The 16,757-nt window shown below is 45.2% G+C and overlaps 1 protein-coding gene across 6 annotated transcripts in view; it reads right to left on the bottom strand.

Annotated features, from left to right (window-relative positions):
- Nucleotides 1-869: 869 nt before the first annotated feature.
- ARHGEF9 (Cdc42 guanine nucleotide exchange factor 9) overlaps nt 870-16,757 on the bottom strand; it is a 448,518-nt gene continuing 432,630 nt past the window's right edge. For 5 of the 6 annotated variants that reach the window (XM_033946852.1, XM_033946856.1, XM_033946854.1 and 2 more), the window contains 2 exons: nt 13,002-13,070; nt 3,680-3,861 (listed from right to left, as the gene is read on the bottom strand). In XM_033946852.1, the coding sequence (XP_033802743.1) occupies nt 3,680-3,861; nt 13,002-13,070 (251 nt within the window). Of the gene's footprint in view, nt 3,862-13,001; nt 13,071-16,757 lie in introns of all 6 variants that reach the window. The other variant, XM_033946853.1, reaches the window with a different exon arrangement.

The following is a 16,757-nucleotide window of genomic DNA, read 5'->3' as shown; positions in this document are numbered from 1 at the left end:
GGAGATGATATTAAAAATACAACTGCTACGAAAGAGAGTGGGAGCTGGAGAAGAGGACAGGGCCGAAGTGTCTTGATCCACTGCGGTCACATGACTATACATTGGCCCAGTCTTTAGTAATCCAGGAAGTAGAGACTCTGGGCTTGACATGGTTGAAACTCCCACTCACCTACTCCTAGCATATGCAAAATGTCATCAACCCAGACATGCCAATGAAGGGATAGGATTATTCATATGGACCTTAGCCCCAGAAGAAGCACTGACATCCAGAAGTTGCAAATCGCTCTGGTACATGCCACATGTCACCTAGTCTGGAAGTTATTCAATGATAGTGTGGTCTTGTGCCTTAGGTTCCACTATCCTGCACACCTCCTCTGGGACTATTGCAAGGCTCGGCCAGTATCCTTGCTCTACAGGACCCTGGTAGGCACTTTAGCTCAAAGCTGGCTAGTGGATTCCTATAGCAGTGCCTGAATCGCCTCCCCGTTATTCCATCTGTGTCTCTGCAAATGTTCAGAGCTGTTCCACAAACTCCCCACTCTGAGAAAGATTTGCTGATTTCCCAAATGAGAGTTAAAAGCTGTTTCTTTTAGGATTGCCCCCTCACTCAGTTGACTGGATTAACGTTTAGCCTCTCTGCCTGTGTGGCGACGAGGCCCTGGTTTTCTCAGAGAAATCCAAACTACAAGTCCGGGTATGGAACGAGAGAAAACCAGCCCCAGGATCATGAGCTTGGCGTCTACTAGCTCAAAAGCGGGCAACCTTTAAACACAGAGGGCCATATGAGTGTCAGCGCTCTCCCTTACGGGCTGCAACGTTACATAATGTTGGAACTGGAGATGCTCCATAGACAACCTGTGATAATTAAAATAAATAAATAAATAAACGTTTAATTACAAAAGATGGAGGCGAACTCTACAGTGGCTATGCTGAAAACATTTGTGAAATACAGTATTTAAAATTGTCAAAACTCTGGTTAATGACGGTCGTCTGTGTGTATAGGTTTGGCCCTCACGCCGCACACAGGTTGCCCATCTCTGCACTTAATAATTACATTTTAGAAGGAATACAGGGATGCCATGTTAAAGACTGTGAATTTTGAATATGTTTGGTTTAGATGTAAACCACTTAGGATTGAAGCAGAATACAAATTCAAATAAATGAATGACGAAGCTTTGCGATGTGGAACGGAAACTGGACACGGCCTTCTAAGCTTTTGGGAGGTGCAGGGCTGGTGTTATACGTTTCGGGGGTCCCAGGGCAAGATCTGGGAAGAGGCCCTGAAGCCCATCTTCAGCTTGTCCAGGCCCCCTTGCTTTGCTTGCCACTTCGAATCACCGGCCCTCCCCCCCAGTAAATATTCAGCTGGTGGCAGTCAGAGTTTTGGGGTTGCCAGCGGTATTATGCCTGGATATTTTTAAGGCCAGACCACATCTGGGCTCTGGCACTGAATCGCATGTGTTAAACTGGACAAAGATAGAACTGTGTTTATATGGTACTATTTGTCCAGTTAACGTATGTGATGAAAGACTGAACCTCAGTATTTAACTGCATACAGGGCAGCTCCTCCCCTCCCCACGGACTCACAAAATTGCCATGTAATATTCAGTGACAATATCCAGTTACCCTGCTCAAGTGATTTAACTGCCCTAGATCCTCACTTTGACGTCCTCCCGCTCCCGTGATTACGCAGTTGGCCACCATCCTTTCTAGCTGTTCCCTGTTATCTTGGGCATCGGTCGCCCTGCACATGGGTAAAAGTGCATATCAAAACACATGCAGTGTTATCCGCGCAGCCGTAAGGTGTTTCCCCCGGTAACAATAAGTCAGGTCAAGCTGCGATGTGCGTAGAGTGCCTTTTTTTTTTTTTTTAAACCATGCACATTGATTTGGCTTTTCTAAAGCAGCTGCGCAGTCAGCTACGAGGAAGGCAATCATGGAAGCAAAATGACCCGCCTTAAGTACCGTGACAAACTTCATACGTAAAAGCTCTTTGCAGGGCTTCCAAAACCCACAGGTAATTCGATGATCTGCCTGAAGGTAGCTGAGGGGGACATAAAAAGATAGCAGTGACCGTAGTATCCAGGAGTATTACAACTGTGTTACACCAGCTGGAACCGGTGGCCTCCACACGGAGCATTTCCTTCCTGAGTTCAGGGCAGGGTTAACCCTTTGATGAGTCCTAGACAAACAAACATGCTGGGTCCCCATCATAACACAAATAACCTTTCAAAAATCCCACACTTGGGGGCCCCATGTGCTTCTGAATGCAAAGGAGAAAGCAGCCAGTAAGAAGCTGACACCTCATGATGACTGGAGGAGAGGCACAGGGGGGTAGAGAGACTAGAGAGACCTCTGCTGGCAGTTAGAGGCTTTGCGCTTCCTCCCCTCCCCAGTAAATGACTAAGCAGGGCAAACCTCTGCATTAGGAATCCTTAAACCAGCAACACGAGAGGGCCTCTCCTAAATGTTTGGGCCCTAGGCAATGTCTGGTTTGCCTCTGCTGTAATCCTGCCCCGCCAAGAGTTCTTTCGTGCCGTGTTTCCTCAGTGTCACCAGCTGTAGAGCGGTTCAAGTATCACGCTGCCTGCTTCCTTGGCACTGACGTGCATTTCCATTAATAAAGTGATGGCACGGGGATTTTTAAGACAGAAGACGGGCGCCAGCGAACATGTTAAACAACTGGTGACTTGGCGCTTAAAGGTTTTTGAGCATCACTGCAGGAAATTCGAATGTCAGGAACCCAGAAACAGGCGTTATTTTTCTTAGACTGGGAAGTTCCCACAGCTAGAAAAAACCATAAGAATTAAAGTGGCTTTTTTTGTGTGTGTGTGTGTGTGTGTGTTTTCTGTCTGTCTCCTTTCCTTTTAAGCTCATGTCCAGAAAGTTGGTACGAATGAATGAACCAACCACACAGCACTGAGCAAGAAGTGTTCTCTGAAAATGCAATAAACAGACAGAACAAAAGATAAATAATCCATTACAGAATAAAGATCGGACGCTGCCCCCCTCCCCCAGAACACCCAGAAAACAGTGAAAACAATAGAAATACAATAGCTAATAGTTATCACATCAGACTAAAGTGCTCACCCAGACTAGCACGACCAGTAAAAAACAGAGGTGTTTCTCTTTGCCTAAACAGAGGTGTGTGAATGTTCAGGAGATTCTGAATTGATCCCCTCCAGTTAAAAAAAAGAATTAAAAAAAAAAAAGCAACTAACCCATATCTATACATATATATATATATAGAGAAACCAAATGAAAAGAACGCGCTACGAGGGAAGTGTCGAACTTCTGTGATGGATCCAGAGCAGAGAAGAACTCTTGATGGAACTAATGCGATTGAAGGGAACAGTGCCAACAGAATAAAAAAAAAACAAAACAAAAAAACACCCCACTGGAACATGATCTCCGAAGTCCGTTCCGCTTCAGTATTGTCTTGTAGAACAGGTCGTTGTCCTGCCCCCCTCCCGAACCTCCCCCCCCCCGACTAAAAAAAGAAATTACAACAAAAATTAAAGAACACACAAAAATGTTCTTTTTGGTCCATCTGGATAGTAGTTGCAACAGTGCTTCTCCGAAAAAAGTCCATCTATAAATATAATTTTCTTCTTTTTTTTTTTTTTTGTATTTTAAATTCTTCCCTCTCAATATATATTTCTATGTACATATATGTATATTATTTTTTGAACGGCGTTAACCTGCTGAAGTTTTGCCAGAACGGTGATTGACTGCGCTTGGGTTCGTTGAACTCAAAGACCTGGGCTTGGGATATTCCGTCTGTTACCAGGTATTGTCCCTGATTGATTGGCTCTTGGGGCGGAGGGTACGCTGGAGGCACAGACCTCGAGTAGCTGACACCTGCAAAAGGCAAAGAGAGACGGGAGTCATCCTGAAACTGGGGGGCAAGAGAACATACGGCCAAGAAACTGCGTGATTGCTCGACACAAACACCTCAGAGGCTATAGCAGTTTGAAAATATGACAGCCTTAACACCCTGAGGTTGTGGGTTCAAATCCACACTGCTCCTTGTGACCCTGGGCAAGTCACTTAATCCCACCATTGCCCCAGGTACATTAGATAGATTGGGAGCCCAGCAGGACAGACAGGGAAAAACGCTTGAGCATCTGAATAAATTCATGTAAACTGTTCTGAACTCCCCTGGGAGAATAGTAGAGAAAACTGAATACATAGTGTGAAACATTTCAGCCTCTGATAACCAGAGCTGGTATTGTGATGTCACAATGCCTCATTCCACCAGTGCCTAAGAGCCAACCTCATCAGTGATGTCACAATGGCTTGCTTTTACTACGTTATGATTTCTAGAGTGGGGCCGTGGTTTTATTTTTATTTTATTTATTTATTTAGATTTTTATCCCGTCCTCCCAATAGCTCAGAACGGTTTACAAATGAACATACACAGTGCGGAGTAACTAGACATATAAGTAGTACAACAGGTTTAGTGGTTGGATTTATAGTTTTTAGAGAGAATTGAATACAGGGAGATTAAGCAGAGAGAGAGAGAAGGGGGAAATACCATAGTTTAATTTACGGAAAGTTATAAGCATATAGATGCAAATTTTTAGTGGATAGGGTAAGAGAGGGTCATACTGGAATTTCGGGAGGGAGATAGGAGAGTGGAGGGTGGGGCTTAAGGGGGGGGAGAGACAGAGGAGATCTTTAATTGAAGAGGAGGGTCTTTACCGATTTACGGAATGCTAGTAATGAGTTCTGTTGTCTAAGTTGGGGGGGAAGTTGGTTCCAGAAGTGTGGAATGAAGTGGCTGTAGGATCGTTTGTGGGCAGTTTCTGTGAGCAGGGATCTTCCGGGGGGGACGCATAGGCGTGTCTCTGACTTTGAGCGGAGGGTGCGAGTGGGGTTGTAGATGGGAAGTTTGGATTTTATGTAGGAGGGGGTGGTGGAGTAGATTCTCTTGTGGGCAATTGTTAGGGCTTTGAAAGTACAGCGTTGGCTAATTGGGAGCCAGTGTTCAGCATGGAGTGCCGGGGAGATGGAATCGCGGTAGTTGAGGTTGTGTAGGAGGCGGATGGCTGCATTTTGGACCCGTTGGAGGCGTCTGATATTATTTTTGGTTAGTCCGTTAAATAGTGAGTTACAATAATCCATTCTGGAGAGGACATATGCGTATAGGAGTTGGGCGAGGTCTGGTTTGGAGATGTAGGGTTTGATCCTTTTCAGTTGGCGAAGGTAGTAGAAGGAGGTGGTTAAAGCTACAGCCTCAGAACTCCAAGGTTGCTTATGAGGAGGCTCTTGTAATTCTTATTTATGGATGTTTGTTATGATTAATATGTAACCCACCTTGTTAAAGGTGGGCTAATAAATGAATTATAAACTACTTAGAACATAGGAATAGCCTTACCGGGTCAGACCACTGGTCCATCTAGCCCAGTAGCCTGTCTTCACAGTGGCCAATCCAGGTCACTAGTATCTGGTAAAAAACCAAATAGTAGCAACATTCCATGTTCCCGATCCAGGGCAAGTAGTGGCTTCCCCCATGTCTTTCTCAATAACACACTATGGACTTATCCTCCAGGAACTTGTCCAAACCTTTTTTAAAACCAGCTCCATGAACCGCTCTTACCACAACCTCTGGCAACGTGTTTTCTATCTTGGACAATGAAGGGTTAAGTGACTTGCCCGAAGTGACAAGGGGGGCATGTAGATCCAGAGTACGAGTCTCCCACGCAGATGGAAGGTTCACAAATACACAAACAGAAGCGCACAGCCAACAGTCCAGAGACACAACACGACTACAGCACTGCACAGTCGAAGGCTCTCATCCACCAAGTGTTGCAGATACATGAAATGACTACATGGCCACACACAGTAGGGGGTTCACATGGGGGCCACGGCCCAACCCAACATGACCCTATGAGGTTTGCAAACAGTAGAAACACAACACTACAAAATACACACAGACGGGGATCTCACCCACTAGTATAGAAACACAACTGTACGGATGCACAACGTGATTCTTTCCACAGTAAGAGGCTCTGCCTGTCACACAGATACACAACATGATCGCACACCCCATGCACACAAACACACTTGCACAGGATGAGGCGCTCTCTTTAATCACACACACACCCCATACACAAACACATCAGAATTACACAACCTGACTGCAAGCTTGCACAGGATGAGGCGCTCTCTTTAATCACACACACACCCCATACACAAACACATCAGAATTACACAACCTGACACACATATGCGCACCCCATGCAGATAAACACAACATCAGAAACACACAACCTGACTGCACGCTTGCACAGGATGAGGCTCTCTCTTTAATCACACACACATCTCATGCACACAAACACACCAGAAATACACAACCTGACACACATATGCGCACCCCATGCAGATAAACACAACATCAGAAACACACAACCTGACTGCACGCTTGCACAGGATGAGCCTCTCTCTTTAATCACACACACACCCCATACACAAACACATTAGAAATACACAACCTGACACACATATGCGCACCCCATGCAGATAAACACAACATCAGAAACACACAACCTGACTGCACGCTTGCACAGGATGAGCCTCTCTCTTTAATCACACACACATCTCATGCACACAAACACACCAGAAATACACAACCTGATTGCACGTTTGCACAGTATGAGGCGCTCTCTTTCTGCCACACACACAACAGATACACAACATGATCACACACTTGCACAGCATGAAGCTCTCTCTTTAATCACACACACCTTCGGAAAAGGTAGGCGCTGGAAATGTACGCCAGGGTTTTCAGGTCCTATATTTCCAGCACCTACCTCTTATGTGAATCACGCTTACGGAGGCACTTTTCGACGCCTAACATCACCTCCGGCATTAGCCATGCTTGCAGTGGCGTTAGGCGTCATAAAGCGCCTCCGTAAACACGGTGTAGGTCACATTTTTCCATTTTAAATGATTTTCTCATTTTTTAAACAGCGTTTTCAAATTAAGGCCTCTTTTTATCAAACTGCATTAGGGTTTTTTAAAAAATTTGATGAGCGTTGGGGCAATAAAAATCCCTAACGTGGCTTGATCAAAGGGGACCTGAGTTAAGGCGTTGAAAGACACATTAAAGCCTTTTGCATATTTTGCCTAACGGCATGTGCTAACCTATGCGTTGCTGATTTTTAATAAATATTTTTTTGCAAGAGGGATGTTATGGACAGAGAATGGGCACGGAAGCGTTAACCATTTAGCATGCTAGGCTTGCCATGTGTTAACTGGTTAACACAGGGTTAATGTTCCCTATAGGAAGTGGACGTGGTGAGTGCTCCTGCACTAACCTTTGCAGATAACACGGCCTGCAAAAAGCAATTGAAAATGCTTTCGAAAACGGCCTGCATCAATTCTGGGCTTCATGCGTCGGAAAATCCCACTTTGGGACACGTTATGCCTTGATAAAAGAGCCCCAAAGTGACAAGAGCCAAGCTCAGAAACAGAACCGGGGGGGGGGGGGGGTGATGCCTGAAGGAGAGGGAAAAGGAAATAACAGATGAGTCACTTTATCTGAGGGAAGAGACTAATCTTGGAAAATTCAAAGGAAATTCAAAGGAGGAGGAGTGTGTGGCGCAGTGGTTAGATCTACAGCCTCAGCACCCTGGGGTTGTGGGTTCAAACCCCGCACTGTTCCTTGTGACCCTGGGCAAGTCACTTAATCCTCAATAGCCCCAGGTACGTTAGATAGATTGTGAGCCCACTGGGACAGAGAGGGAAAAATGCTTGAGTACCTGATTGTAAAAACCGCTTAGATAACCTTGATAGGTGGTATATAAAATCCTAATAAACTTGAAACTTAAAAACCTTCCTATTTATGGATGCGTGCAACCTATGATTTCCCCGCTTCTAATGATTCTCCAAAAGGAAGAGCATTACAACCCCTCTCTAATGTATTCTATTCTATTTACAATTGTAGCTCCGCCCACTTTCCCGCTCCTTCCTGTGTGCCGTGTCACGTCATATGTCTTTGCTTTTATCCCCCCAAATTTTAAGCTTTTTATATTGTAACCTTGTACACTGCTTTAACAGCTATTATTAGCGGTGAATCAAATGTTAATAAACTTGAACACAGAAAGGAAAGTGCAAAGGGAAATCGCAGCAGGGAGGGGGTGATGCTGAGGACGGCCAGGCTGTGAGCTCCCCCTGCTGGCCTCTCGCTATTTCTGCAGCCCAGCGTCATCAGCTGAAGTAAATCCACTCCTGGCGCTGACTTTGCAAAGAGCTGGGATGTGTGAAAACGTCACATTACAAGCCGCGGGTGCGCAAACGGCAGAAACGTCCTCCCCACTTCCGAAAAATATCATATCACCTTAGCTTTACAGGCCAAATTCAGGAAAACACTGACTTAGCAATACTTTTTCTTGAAAGGTGGCCGTGCATAGGAATATTTGTTGCCAGCTTTTACATGTCACAAGCCCAATAGCTCAAGCACATATAAGCACATAAGCATTGCCTCTGCCGAGTCAGACCATGGGTCCATCATGCCCAGTAGTCGGCTCCCGCGTTGCCCCCCCCCCCCCAGGTCTATGACCTGTAAGTGATCTTTTACTTAAAACATGTTATTCCCTATCCATTAAATATCCTGTATAAGAACCCTCTAACTATACCCTTCAATCCCCTTTTCCTTAGACTTAGTGGGGATGGGCAGACCCGCTATGCCTAAGGCCTGATTGGTCCAGGCTTCTAGAGCCTGGGCCAATCAGGCCTTAGGCTTCGGCGGGATGGACCGGGAAGGGGCGGGCTCGCTTCATTTCGACGAGGCGTGCCTGCCGGCTCAAGACGTGCAAGACCCATCTAAGAACAGGTTTGGTGGAGTGGAGGTTTGGGGGTTGTTAGCGCCGGAGGGGGGGGGGGTGCGTCTTCGGGCAGGAGGGATTGGACACCCTCCTGTCAGCGAAAGATATTGTCGGGGTGGGGGGAGATCGGTAATGTCATGGGGGGGCGGTCGGAAATATCCATTAAATATCCTGTATAAGAACCCTCTAACTATACCCTTCAATCCCCTTTTCCTTCAGGAAATCATCTAATCCCATTTTGAATCCCATAATCGTACTCTGCCCCACCACCTTCTCCGGAAGCGCATTCCAGGTGTCCACCGCCCTCTGAGTGAAGAAGAACTTCCTAGCATTTGTTCAAAGGAAAATGTACTCACTGTCCCTTTCTATAAGGTTTGGTTCTTTAAGGTTTAATCTGGATGCATAAAAAAAGTCAACACAACCACAGTCCACAAATCTAAACTTCATCAGTATGAATTAACTTTAACAATATTAAAAAATAAACAAACCCCAAAACCCTCCACAAAGTAGCAGAGAAAGAAATTAACAAAATATGTCAAAGTACTCCAAGTTTCATGTTTAATAAAAATTTCATACAACGCCTACCATACTTCTAAGCGGTTTTACATCATAAGATAATGATAAAAAGGGTGACGAACCTGAGATGAATGGCATCTTTTACAAAGCTGCGCGGTAACAGCCCCGAAGCCCTTTAAATCTCTATGGGCTTTGGGGTTGCTAGCGCGGCTTTGTAAAAGAGGCCGTAACTGGGACAAAAGGGTTGGAGGTAGGAAATCCATCTTAAAATTGTCAAGCAATCCAAGGAGGGGGAATCTCATCTGAGAGCCAGAGCAAGGAGGCTGCGTAACGATTAGACGAGGAATTTCATTTGGGGGGGGGGATGTAATGAATTCCATAGGGTCAGGGCAGTGTTAATAGTATATGAAGAACCATCAGAAAAACATGAGCTCTTATTAAACCCACAATTTATGGGGATCCTTTTACTCAGGCGAGCTGAATGCTAACGTGTCCAAAGAATATAATGGGTGCGTAAGCATTTAGCACACACTAATCGTTAGCATGCGATAAATCGATTAGCTCGCACTAAATCAGTTAGCGCGCCTTAGTAAAAGAGGGAGTAAGTTTCTTCATGTGGATGCCCATAGGCAACATCTGTGTGGCTTAGAGAATGACGCGGGAACAAATTTGTCCCCGTGAGATCTCAATATCCCTGTCCCATTCCCGTAAGGATGTCATAATGCCGCTTTACAGAGCAATGGTAAGACCACACTTGGAATACATTACATTACATTAGGGATTTCTATTCCGCCTGTGCCTTGCGGTTCTAGGCGGATTACATTATAGAAGATATCTGGACAGTTCCAGTAGAATTACATTTCAGGATAGGAGTAGATTACAGTAACAGTAAAGAGTTATGATACTTCAAGTTCACAGAAGATAATACTTGTCACAGACGTTATTACATATAACAGAAGATAGTGCATTTTGCAGAGGTAATACATGGCAACTCGATCGTTTAAATCGGGTGTAAAGTAGAAGAGTTACATTACATTTTAGGTCACAGACAAAGAGATAGTATAGATGGGTGTTTCCGAAGTCGTTGGTTGGGAACTCGTTGGGCGGTGGTTAGAGTGATGGGAGATATTTTTTGAACAGTAGTGTTTTTATTTCTTTGCGGAACTCTTTTATGTCTGTTGTTTTGGTCAGTAATTTTGAGATGTCAGAGTCTATTTTAGCTGCCTGTGTCCCCAGGAGGTTGTCGTAGAGTTTCTTACGACAAGTTCCGTTGAGTGGTGGATAGGTGAATACTGTGTCCAACATTGGTCTCCCAACCTAAAGAAGGCTATAATGCTACTGGAGAGGGTGCAGAGGTGAGCGACGAAGCTTGTAAAAGGTAAGGAGAACTTGAGCTACAAAGATCGCCTCAGAAAACTAGGATTATTCACCCTCGAGAAGAGGAGACTGCGAGGGGATCTGATAGAGACTTTTAAAATACTGAAAGGATTTGACAAAATAGAGCAGGGAACAACTTTATTCACAATGTCAAAGGTGACTCGGACAAGAGGTCATGGACTGAAGCTGTGGGGGGGACAGGGCTAGGACAAACGTCAGAAAGTTCTGCTTCACACAGCGAGTAGTGAACGCCTGGAACGCTCTCCCGGAAGAGGTTGTGAAGAAAACCACCATTCAAGGATTTAAGGGCAAGTTGGATGCACATCTTCTTGAAAAACACATTGAGGGATACGAGTAACTAAGGTATTCGCCAGGGTAGGCCTGGCTGGGCCTCCGCGTGTGCGGATCGCCGGACTAGATGGACCCAAGGTCTGATCCGGTGCAGGCATTTCTTATGTTCTGCCCTGCAAGCTCTGCCTTAACCGCACAAGCCTCAAACACTTATGATTTTAAAGTGTTCGAGGCTTGTGCAGATGTAAGCTCTTTAGAACAGGGACTGTTTTCTTCTTTGTGACTCTGTACAGCGCTGCGTACATCTAGTAGCAATATAGACATAATTAATAGTAGTAGTATGAGGAGAGAGCTTGCAGGAATGGGGCAGGGGCAGGGACGGGACGGGGCTTAGATGGGGATGGGGAAAATTTGTCCCCAAGGGATGGGGAAAATTCCCCAAGGTAATTAATATGGAATATAAGGCATCAAATACCATTATTGAAATGAGACAAAAAAGCGATAGCTTGAAAGCTTTGTATACCAATGGACGAAGTATGGGAAACAAAATTCCAGATCTAGAAGCTGAATTGGATTTAGTGGTGGTCACAGAGAACCATGATTGGGATGTACCATATATACTTGAATATAAACCGAGGTAAACTTTTCCCCCCTCCCCCCCAAAAGGTTGACTCGAATATAAACCAAGGTTAGGAATCTGGGTACGTGAGCGTCGTTTGTCAGGGATCATGCCATAAGTAATCACTCATTTTTCAGTTGGGGCTGTTTCAAGTCCAAAAAAAGCTGAAGGAGAGCCGACACATATTTTCCTACTTGGGGCCTCGACACCAACCAAAGCTTCTGGACTTCTATCTCCACCAGAAACACCTGGCCTCAGTCACACATGCAGAAAACAGAAAAAAAACAACCCCTTTTCATCCTCACCCAGTATGGAATAAGTAATCACAAACTAAAAATAGAAATAGGTAGATACAAACTGAACCACCAATAAGCCAGACTCTGCACACAATGCAACACCACAGAAACAGATGCAATGAGGCATGTCCTCTAATACTGTGCAAAATATAAAGATAGCAGATGTAAATTTGGAAAAAAAAAAACCTAGCAAATACCAATCACCACTTTACAAATTAACAAACAGAAATAAAACAAAAAATGGAAAATAAGATAAAACCTCCTTCCTCAGGTCAATACAACATACTGCTTTACTGAGGAAATAAGAATTAACCATGGCTGGATTAAAGCATAGGCAAACTAAGTATGTGCCTAGGGTTCAAAGGTTTAAGCGGGCTCTGTCAGGACTCATGAGGCTAAGATTACTAACTGTCTGGATTTTTCAGGATTCTAAAGATTTGTAAATGAACTGGCTCAACGTCAGAAAGATGGCTAAGGCGTCTGAGCAACGCAGAAATTGCCAGTGTGCTTCATCAGCGAAATGCACTGAGCATGGAAGGGAATGCCAGCCTTAGTGGCTGAAAAACGCGATCGACTTACGCGTTGCTCAGGCATCACAGTCAGGCGTTCGGACAATGGATCTCTTTGGCTGGTGGCAGGGCAGCAGCAGGCATTCTTGCCAAAAATGGTATAATTTTTAAACAGGGGGGGAGAGCTCAGAGGGAATATGTACACCCCCCCCCCTCAGTCTACCCCTGATCCCCCAAATGGACTTTTGCCTTGCACAGGACAGCCAGCATGAAGGACATATCACAAGAGGTAGAGTCCAATACTGCCTGCATAGGGTTACCAGATTTTCTGCTTGGAAAATCTGGAACCCTAGCCCCGCCCCCAGGCCTGCCCTAGCCCCGCCCCCGCTGACTGCTCTCGTCAGGAAGGAGGGCATCCACGCGTGACATCTGCGCATGCTCGAATGCCCTCCTGGCCGACGGTGATCTGTTCAAAGTGCCGGGTTTGGAAAAGCCGCCCGGACCACCGGACATGTCCTCAAAAGGAGGACATGTTCGGGGAAACCCTCTGCGTCCGATTTACCTTTCTGCCTGCTGACTTTCCTCACAGTCAGTGCTGCCTGCTTCTTCTGGTATTCCGAAATTTCAAACCCTGTAGGAAGAAAGCAGACAGGAGAGACATTATTTCACATAGTGAATCTTATCATCACAATAATATTCTTGGAGGAACAGTCATTTCTGGCTCGGTTGTCCGGTGTGAGAGCTTCCAAAAGAGAAAAGGGGAGAGAGCAGAAGACAGAGTCATTATAATCCAATTACCATAGGAGAGGCTAAGATACAGATTTAGCCAAGGGCAGGACCTGTGTTAGGGGTTTGCAAGCAGGGTAATTGCCCTCAGCCCCCAGGTTAAAGGGGTCCCCATACTTGCTCAAAACTGAGGAAGACACAGCCTACGAGTAACAAACTGAGCAGAGATTGACACGGGGACAAATTTTTCCCCATCCCCGCAGGAATTCATTTTCCTGTCCCAGCGAGTTCTTTTCCTGTCCCTGCCCCGTCCCTGCAAGCTCCGTCCTCATCTGCACAAGCCTCAAACACTTTAAAATCTTAAGTAGCAACATTTTAGAGCTGAGATTGTGATGTCATAATACCTCATTCCACCAATGCCTAAGCTCCGTCCTCAGGTGCACAAGCCTCAAATACTTTAAAATCCTATTGTGATGTCATAATGCCTCATTCCACCAATGCCTAAGCTCCGTCCTCATCTGCACAAGCCTCAAACACTTTCAAATCCTAAGTAGCAACATTCTAGAGCTCAGATTGTGATGTCATAATGCCTCAGCTCCGCCCTCATCTGCACAAGCCTCAAACACTTTAACATCATAAGTAGCAACATTCTAGAGCTAGCTGGGTTGGAGGGCAGAGGGGAGTACAGGACAATGAAGCCATTGTGACATCACTGATGAGGTTGACTCTTATTGATGGAAAGAGGCATTATGACATCACAATCTCAGCTCTGCTTCCCAAAGACTGAAACTCTTCACACTACTACTACGAATTATTTCTATAGTGCTACCAGACACATGCAGTGCTGTACAGAGTCACAAAGAAGAAAACAGTCCCTGCTTGAAAGAGCTTACAATTTAAACAGACAAGGCAGACAAACAGGATGTCTTGGATACAATTAAGGGGAAGGGTTAATGAGCTGGCTAGGTTGGACGGTAGAGGAGTAGGGTTAAGGATTGAATGCTATATCCAAAAGGTGGGGTTTCACTCTGCTTTTAAACAAGGGAAGGGTAGGGGCTTGGACAAACTTGGGTAATTTATTCCAGGCACAGGGGCAGCTGGATGAAAGGAACGAAGTCTGGAATACACAGATGTTTTCCAGACGCAGCGTCGAAGAGACGGGGTTTGGGGTCTGGGGGTGGGGGGACAGAACAGGGCAGGGCCACACATCCTCTTTTTTAGAGGACAAAATCTGGTAACCCTAGAAGTATTGAGCTATGGGGCCCTGTCCCAAATTTCTGCCCTGCGCCCCAGCATGTATAACACCAGCCTTGCCAAGGTGATATGAATGGCAGCGCCAGGACTAGAATCCATGAGTTCTTCTGATTCCAGACCTATGATATGATCACGTTATCACTGCTTATAACATATCACACACAATCTACTTTAGCAGATTCGCATTCATGTGGCATCTGCTCAAACTCCCAGTGTCAAACTTGATCCCAGCAGATCCCATGAGAAGCACCAGCTTCGCAAGGGTTTACGCAACAAATCTGTGACGGCCACTTTCTATATGCCCAAAATAGCCTGCTGTACAATTAAACCACTCCATCATGGCATGAATAACATTGTGTAATCTTGTGGTCTCAGAGGACATAGAGCAGGAGACTGAGAACCAGAGAGGTCAGGGTTCAATCATTCATTCTGATCTTGGACTCATGATCACTTCATCAACAACTACCTCAGGTACAACTTGAGATCGTGAGTCTACTTCATGGGGAAAATCACATATTCTTGACTGTAACTGACCTGAACTAACTAACTTAACTTTATTTTTCTATAGCGCCTCAATCAAAAGAATTCTAGGCGGGTTCCACAGAAGAGAAAAACTGGACAATCCGCGAAATACAAAATGGTAATAGTACGAATACAACCTATTAGTTAAAAGACATTAGTTTCCCTTATATTTATCAAGTTAAGGTGTAGGGAGGGGGGTATTTTATTATTACATGTTTTATATAATGGAATATATGGGTGGGAGGGATGGGAAAGGGGAAGGGATAAGAATTTATGTAATGTACCAATGATTGTTTGTAAGTGATGTATTTATTGTTAATGTGAATGAATATATTTAACACTTAATGTAATTTTGAAAATGAATAAAGAATTTAAAAAAAAGACATTAAAAGACAACCTATTAGTTAAAAGACATTATAAATTTTTAAATTAATACAGTAAAATTATTATGTTGAGAATAAAAATGAAAATTAAGAGATAAATTTATCAAATAGTTCTCTCTTAATTTCTTTTCTGAAAGCGCTATAGGACATCATGGCGCCACTAATATAGTTACCCAATCAGGACTGTTTGCTCGCTTGAAATGCAAGCAACCTGTCTAAATAAGGCCTGAGTTTACAACCTAAAATCTTCGGGTATGCAAATAAGTTACAATTCCTAGTTACCCTCATGGGGTTATATAGCACAAACTGAGATAGCAGGTAGGTGCCAATCCCCAAACTAACTTAAAACAAAGGCATGAAAATTTAAACATGCACTCAGATATGAACAAGGAATATTGGCCGGGACCCGCATAACTTTTTTTCCCCTTTCTAAGCCTCCCGATCCCCTCCCAGCCCCTGATAAAACCCCCTCTCCTTCTCCAGCCTGCATGAGATACAACTCCTTTCCAACCCCCAAATCCCTCTGGACTATATAGCCCCCAACAGCCCATCTGATATCCCTGGTGGGGTGTCAGGTCAAAAGCGCGCCCAGACAATTGAGTGCAGTGCGGAGGTGCGCGCCGCTCAAAATTACTGTTTTTAGGGCTCCGACGGGGGGGGGGCATGGGGGGAACCCCCCTACTTTACTTAATAGACATCGCGCCGCGTTGTGGGGGCATTGTGGGGGGTTGTAACCCCCCACATTGTACTGAAAACTTCACTTTTTCCCTGTTTTTAGGGAAAAAGTTAAGTTTACAGTAAAATGTGGAGGGTTACAACCCCCCAAACCCCCCATAACGCCGGCGCGATGTCTATTAAGTAAAGTGGGGGGGTTCCCCAACAAAAACCCCCGTCGGAGCCCCTAAAAACAGTAATTTTGAGCGGTGCGCGCCTCCGCGCTGCACTCAATTGTCTGGGCGCGCCTTTGTCTTTCGAGCCGTTGTCTATGAACCCCCTGGTGGTCCAAGTGGGTGCGATGGGATACCAGAGCGCATTCCCACCATGGCACACCCCTCAGAAAAGTCACAGACTGAAGTTCATATTTGCAAAGTTCTTTATAAAAATCATATCTAATTTAGAGGGCGGCATGAGTGTGACGGCCTGTACCGGGATTCATGTCCCTCACACTCCCTGTTCTGCTTGACTTTGCTCCTTTCCTAGACTCTTACCAGTAACTAAACTGCATTCCAACCTGTGTGCGGAATGGGGCGATTCACTGCGGGCGTTTCAGTGCGCGACGGTTCATTGCAGCCGCGATGAAATGGCCACAGCGAATCGTCCTAGTGAAGGGAGGTGAGCGTGAAAGCCCTCCGATCGGCAATCCTCTTCATTCAGGTGCAAAGTCGGTCTGTCGAAAGAACAAAGACGTGGAAGTCACGCCACAGTACCACTGC

The sequence above is a fragment of the Geotrypetes seraphini genome, chromosome 5, assembly GCF_902459505.1.
Source record: "Geotrypetes seraphini chromosome 5, aGeoSer1.1, whole genome shotgun sequence".
Classification (NCBI taxonomy): domain Eukaryota; kingdom Metazoa; phylum Chordata; class Amphibia; order Gymnophiona; family Dermophiidae; genus Geotrypetes; species Geotrypetes seraphini.
This window is presented reverse-complemented; position numbering and strand designations above follow the sequence as displayed.